Source organism: Alosa sapidissima, chromosome 2 (genome assembly GCF_018492685.1).
Source record: "Alosa sapidissima isolate fAloSap1 chromosome 2, fAloSap1.pri, whole genome shotgun sequence".
Taxonomy (NCBI): Eukaryota; Metazoa; Chordata; class Actinopteri; order Clupeiformes; family Clupeidae; genus Alosa; species Alosa sapidissima.
Window position 1 is genome coordinate 29868954 of NC_055958.1, and position 7500 is coordinate 29876453.

Below are 7500 nucleotides of genomic sequence, written 5' to 3' on the forward strand. Positions count from 1 at the left end.
TCATGCAAACTTAATGGAATCTAATTGCTGGGGTGGTCTGGTCAGAGCAGAGCCAGATGAAAGAGCCGCTGTGCAAATAAGGAGCCCCTCTCTGGGAGCCTGTGTATCTCTTTACAAGTCCACTTCCATTTGCCCAACTATGCCAAGATTTTATCTCTGCCCTTCGAAACTCAGAGTTTACCACAAGCAAGTGTTGGCTGGATTTGATTTTGGCAAACAGATGACTAGTTAGTGCTACAACACATTCTGAATGTGAAATGCAACAAAGAACAAAACAGTGGACAGAAAATGTCATACACACAAACAATGTCCAGGTACCAACATTTACATGCCACAGTGTCAACTGAGGACACGTTCCAATTCAATTCAATTCATTTATTGCAAAGAGTTTCGCAGACACAAGTCTGAAATACAGTCTTTTGTACAGTGCATCGAGGAAAGATATTAAAAAGTATGCAAAAGTATACAAACGTTCATTTTATTCAGTTTTAAGAAACACACACTATTTCTCTACAGACATGTGAAACCAAGCCTTGTTTACACCTCATAAGCAGCATTAGAGGGGAAGACAGAGGCTCCTCTGATCCTATTGAATTTCCTCTTGTCCAACATGAAAGCACTGGGAGCTCCTCTCTATCAAAGCCTAGGGAGAGAAAGAGAGAGAGGAGGCAAAGAGGCAATGACTTAATCAATCCTGCAGTTACAGCTAACCTAGCTGTACTCCAGCAGTGAGCCATTATTATTTTCTTTCAGACAGTCTTCTAATGAGCTTCCAAGGGTCAGCAAGTTGTCTTTCACATTTCCAATGTCCCAGATTACTCACTAGCTCACAGATATCATAGTAATGTTGATTAATTTGTTGTGGCAAAAACAATAGCAGCAGAGCTTTGACAAAATATTCCCTTCAACCCCCCCATACATAAATAAATAAAAAAACATTCATGAAATAACTTCCAATGAGAATCTGGAGTAAAAAATCACCCAAGCATATAATTGCCTCAGCATGTTTTTAATTGGTCTTAACATTCAGCCACTGATAGAGGTGAATTCCGACATCCCCTGGTTTGATGCTGGGCCCTGTGTCTCTCCAGCTGTGTCTCGAGACAGGTAGTCCCACAGGGCCAGACAGGGACACAGCTGTGGCACTGAGTGACCACAGAGCACCACCCAGGAAGCCACCCAGTTTAACCCTTAAAGGAGTACCGTCACACCGGTGTGACAGGAATGTTGGGAAATTAACATTCTAAAGAATATCTGGGTTCATTGAATTCAACATAGAATTTTAGAACCTTCAATTGTTGCGGAACTTAGAATGTTCAAAAACCTACACCTTTAAGGGTTAAATGTTGGTGTTGAATTGCAGCAGAGACACACTATCCCCACTTCCCTCCATAAACTGATCCACAGCCACAAGCCAACCACCTTTCCTGTTTACAATTTGAATCTGTGTTGTTACTTAATAACCGTGCTTTCAGTGGGTATGTGGCTGATGTAGATTGACACACATTGATGTGTGTGTGTGTGTGTGTGTGTGTGTACAGTATGTGTGTGGGTGTGTGTGTGTGTGTGTTGGCCAAATCCTGCCACGGTCTTCTCCTGGTGTGTATTGTAACATAGAAGTGTATGTATACTACTATGTATACATACTTAGTATGAAAAACAAGAGAGTAGAAATGAGATCTAAGAATTACTGTACTCAGTATGTGTGTGTGTGTGTGTGTGTGTGTGTGTGTGTGTGTGTGTGTGTGTGTTTGTGTGTGTGTGTGTCTGTCTGTCCTCCCCAGGCCAAGGCTTCTGTTCATGCGGCCGCTGTATCTGTAATGATGGATGGTTCGGCAAGCATTGCCAGTTCCCCCGCACCTGCCACATGAGCGACGAGGAGAGCAAGAGTCTGTGTGAGACCGCAGATGGAGTCCTGTGCTCCGGAAAAGGTAGACGCCACTGCTCTCACACACGTACGCACACACACACACACCAGAAACACACACACACACCAGAAACACACACACACACACACACACACACACACACACACACACACACACACACACAGACACACACACCGTAGAAATGCACACACACACATACACACACATACACACACACACACACACACTAGAAATGCACACACACACACACACACACGAACACACACACACGCGCACACACACACACACACACACATACACGAGCGCAAACTTACATGGACACACACACACACACACACACACACACACACACAAGCACATACACCCACACACGTCAGCCTCCCTGCCTAAGACAAGCACACGTTCCCCAGAGACCCTGGGAAGCCTTTTAGGCATTGCCAGAAGCTTGGCCGAGCACATCGTATGGTCCATGAAATAAAAAAAACACACAAACACACACAATACAAAGCCCACACAATCCTATTGAATATACCACAGTGACAGCCTCAGTCCGGAAACTCTTCCAAATTCATGTCTGGTCTTTGTCAGGTGGGACCTGATTTTCTTTTTCACAGTCACTATTACTCCTCTCCAGGTCTCCTACGCACACACACACACACACACACACACACACACACACACACACACACACACACACACACACACACACACACACACACACACACACACACACACACACATTCATAAATATGATTGTAACTTAATATGGATTTTCAAAAGATGGAATAGCTCACCATATGAGATTTAGTGAGAAGGAAAAACAGTGGATAACAATAATGTTCACTGATGTCAACTAGCAAACCCTGACCATTGCCTAAGGAATCAGATGCATTGCAGTGTTAATACCTTTTCTCCATGAAACACGCTCAGGATTTTGCTGCTGCTGTATTTCTGCGTGGTCCAAGTGGTGCCAGGGTAGGGTCGCATAGTGTTTCCTAACCCTACACCCATCAAAGGGGGTGCTACATATGCACTGCACGTGTATCTGCATTCAATAGGCCTCCTCAATCAAGTTAACTGATTAGCAATGCTTATTTTGATGAGATAACTCCTTAGTTGAGGCCCATGTCCCACTTAGTCACGACACTCGCTCCCTCTCTCTCTCCCTTTCTCCCTCCCTCTCTCTCTCCCTCTCTCTCTCAGATCTTTGTCATAAGGCTTCGTGCCCTCCAGTGCACTCGCCTGCTCATCGCACTCCCACATCTCTTCCACCGTCAAGCTAATTAAAAGCAAATTGAGGGGAAACAATGGGGTCACTATATGTTATTTTAAACCCCCCTCTCTCCCTCTCTCCCCCTCGCTTGCTCACTCACTCTCTAAGTGGTCTCAAACGTTGTGAAACAAGAGAGGAGAGAGAGAGAGTGTGTGTGAACGTGTTGTGTTCCTCACACACCGTAGGTACACTGAAAGCTAATGCACTCGTTTGTGTTATGGTTTCATCAATAATAATAATAACAATAATACAAATAACAATAATCATAATATTAATAATAATAATAAAAATAGTAATAATAATAATAATAACAACAACAACAACAACAACAACAACAATAATAATAATAATAATAATAATAGTAATAATAAGTTAATAATAAGTATTATTTTTATTATTATTATTATTATTATTATTATTATTATTATTATGTTATATATTTAATGATAATACATTTTTACATTACATTACATTACAATACATTATATTTAATGATAATACATTTTTAGCCTGACGTTGTCATACTCAAATTCTAGTCAGAATCTGAGTCTGATACTGCTCCATTGGGACGTAATTATGGGGCGTGTTTCAACTGATACAGGGGGGGGATGCCTCTGCACTCAATTGGATAGACCTAACCAATCAGAGCAACAAAATAGCTTACCGTGAAATGTAGGAAGAAAACACAAACCATCCTTCTTCTCCACAAATGCCTTAACATTGTTTTCTGGTCTTTTGTAAAAGTTATTGTGCCGTCAATATATCCTACAACACTCATTAGCGAAATCTAAAAGATACGTAGTGGGGTAGGCTATTAGGAAAAAACTGATAGCCTATATCCCCTTCATTTTAAAAAATAATTCTGTTGAACACTGATATGCAACAAACATGTTATTAACAGCTGGGAAGGGCTGTCGCTAATCCCTTGAACAGGTGGTCAATCAGAGATTTCCAACGAAGGAGGGAACAACATGTCAATGCAACACGCTGTTTTCCCTTGATGAAAGTGAAACCATGAGTTTTCCCGCATCTCAACTTTGCCTTAAGTTTTCAGAAATAATCATTTTCAGTAATACAACCTCATTGAAATAATATGCATTTTCCATCAATCAACCTAAGCGTGCTCGGATGATGTGATAGACGAGGTGCTGTTGCTCACCTGTCCATCATCGTAAAGCCCGATTTGATTGGTCCGCCAGGTCTGGGGCGAGCATAGTTGCTCCACGACGGAGCAATGCCAGACTGAACTTCCCGACCTCAAATGTTGTGGGTGGGACTAAGTTCGGCCGGCACCCAGGCTAATACATTTTATTTATAAAGCGCCTTTCAAGACACCCAAGGTCGCTTGTGGAGGCAGATTTTTAAAAATCAATGGGCAAAGTCTCTATACCTTTCCCTTTCTCTCTTCTTTTCTACCTCATCACTTTGTTTTGCTTGGGATTTTCTTTTCAATAGACATGCTACAGTGGTCAACTTTATGGGGACACAGTCTCAGGTTCCCACAATGACAAATGTCCCCGCTTTATTGTTGTGCTTTCTGAGGTGCGTTCAAACAGTGGCGAAATTATTTTCTCTGAACAGTTCAATATGAACTACCTCCTCAAACTGTTTGAGAGTGTTTTCGCAAATGTTGGCAGAGAACTCAAGGCAAACAGAAAACTGTTTGCAAATGTATACAAACATTTGCCTGGGTTTACAAATTCGAACACACCTCTAGTCAATGTCCCCATATTATTCTGTTTGCAAACACACACACACACGCACGCACGCACACACACAAACACACACACACACACACACACACACACACACACACACACACACACACACGCACGCATACAGTACACACACACACTAACACACACACACACACACACACACACACACACACGCGCACGCGCGCACACACACACGCGCACACACACATACTTTTTCTAGGGCTCTCCCCATGACACAAGCCCAGGGAACTATCCTCTTTTAAACATTGATTCTTTTGGTCTCTGCTTGACATAAATAGCTGAAATTGAACAGCCATGGTTTCTCCTTAGGCCAAGCCCCAGAGGGCAGGGGTAAAGTCTGAGAGGGGAGGAGGCGGGGGATTGGTGGCCCAGGGTGAGGGTGAACATATCTGCTGACCACCTGCACCGAACACTTAACACCTTATTATCCTGCTCCGACTCCTGTCCGCTCTGCTCTTGAAAGAGACTGTGTGCACAGGTCAGCCTCTTATATGCTTTTATATGAGAGGGAGGGAGAGAGAGAGAGAGAGGTAGAGAGAGAGAGAGAGAGAGAGAGAGGACACACTTCTGTTCTGTCTGCATTCATCCACCAACTGCCATCTGGGGAAAAAAAACATACATGTTTGTGTACACTATACCTCAATGTATGCTCTAAAGAACACATGTATGTATGTATGTATGTATATTTGTGATGTCTATATTTTCTATATTTATGGGTATATTGATGTACATGCATGTGTGTACATGTGTACTTGAGGCATTATTGAGGTATTATGCACTAGAACTAGCGGAAAGAACAGAGACTTAAGCCAAGGCCAGTACACAATGTTAACCCAGAAATTGAAAAGATAAAAAGATGCCCTGATGAAATCGTATTTGCGTCATAATATTAACGTTGTGAAACACATGGTATATTTAGTTGTTGTTAATCACTATTATGGAAATTATTCTCTTTTTTTGTTCTCTGGCATTTGTCTGTAGTTAGCTGAAGATCCTCCTTCCTGAGCTTTCACTACTGAAATGTGTATCTGCCTGTCAGGTCATCTTCACCCACTAAACAGTGGGGTATTTTCAACATGGGGTATTTTCAAACAGGAAACCCTTACCTTCTTTTGCTGTTGATCGTGCACGACTATTACAAATCTGTTGAAATACACTACCATGAACAATAGTTTAAAAAGAATACTAAATCCTTCACCCCTGGGTTACATAAAAATATCATGCATTCACATGAGGGTTACAGTCGCATGTTATAGTCTAACATTCATTATTTCAACATTATATCACCTAACACAAGACATTTCATAACATCAGAACCCTAAACATACTCATGTGTTGATCACAATGAAACAACCTTAGTGGACCGATTTGTTTGTCCTTGACCCTGCATGATTAAATCACACACTTACAGTGCATTCTTACAGGTTTCTCATTACCTTATCCAACATTCCTTAGTTTAGGGACAACCTGCTGATGGGTCATTTTCTCACTAGAATGGAGACAAATAAATGAATAAATAAATAAAAGAATAAGTATTTTACTTATAGAGGTTTATACGTATGTATATATAATACCTCACTTAACTTTGACTATGGTATCTAGAGTCATAAGGGGACTGTGTTGACAGAGGGCACCTGTGAACCACAGAGCAATGCCCAGGAGCTCATGTAGGCTTGTAGTCTGGCTTTACTCCCCACTATAGCACTGTATGGAAATTACACTGCACTGGAGATTTATGATTGTTTGGTTGTAGTTTTAAAAGCTTATCAGTGTTTTGTGCCTCTCTCTCTCTCTCTCTCTCTCTCTCTCTCTCTCTCTCTCTCTCTCTCTCTCTCTCTCTCTCTCTCTCTCTGTGTGTGTGTGTGTGTGTGTCTGGTCAGGGTCCTGCCACTGTGGGAGATGCATCTGTTCACCGCAGGAGTGGTACGTGTCAGGAGAGTACTGTGAATGCGACGACAGGGAATTGATCAGCACGATGGATTAGTCTGCACAGGTAAACAAAAGGCCTCACAGAGAGACAACCTCAAACCACAAACCACAACCACAAACATACATCACACATAAACACACACAGACATACCACACACACAAAGGATAATCCTTATGTATTCACAAATACTTACAAACATATTGCACACACACACACATACAAACACACACACAGACACACACAGACACACACACACACACACACACACACACACACACACACACACACACACACACACACACACACACACACACACACACACACACACACACACACACACACATTCTGTGCCAGTTTGTGAGTGAGTGGCTTTGAAGTGTGTGTGATTTGATTGGTGGATTAACCAGGCATATCTGTGCAAGGCTTAGACTGAGGTGTCCAGTAAGCCAAGTTCCACAGCTATGCACCTTTCCTCTAATGGCCTTGGCTTGCTTTCAAAGAGAGAGAGAGAGAGAGAGAGAGAGAGAGAGATACAGAGTCAGGGAGAGAGAGAGAGAGAGAGTGGGAGAGAGAGGGAGAGAGTCAAGGAGAGAGAAAGTAAATGAGAGTGAAGGAGAGAGAGAGGAGGAGAGAAACAGAGAAAATGTGAGGGCAAAAGAAGGTGAGAGA

At 42.3% G+C, this 7500-nt stretch overlaps 1 protein-coding gene across 1 annotated transcript in view; it reads left to right on the top strand.

Annotated features, from left to right (window-relative positions):
• Positions 1 to 7500, top strand: part of itgbl1 (integrin, beta-like 1) — a 48232-nt gene that overhangs the window by 36833 nt on the left and 3899 nt on the right. The window contains 3 exon segments of the mRNA XM_042077797.1: positions 1785 to 1931; positions 6782 to 6862; positions 6865 to 6894. Of these exon segments, the coding sequence (XP_041933731.1) occupies positions 1785 to 1931; positions 6782 to 6862; positions 6865 to 6894 (258 nt within the window).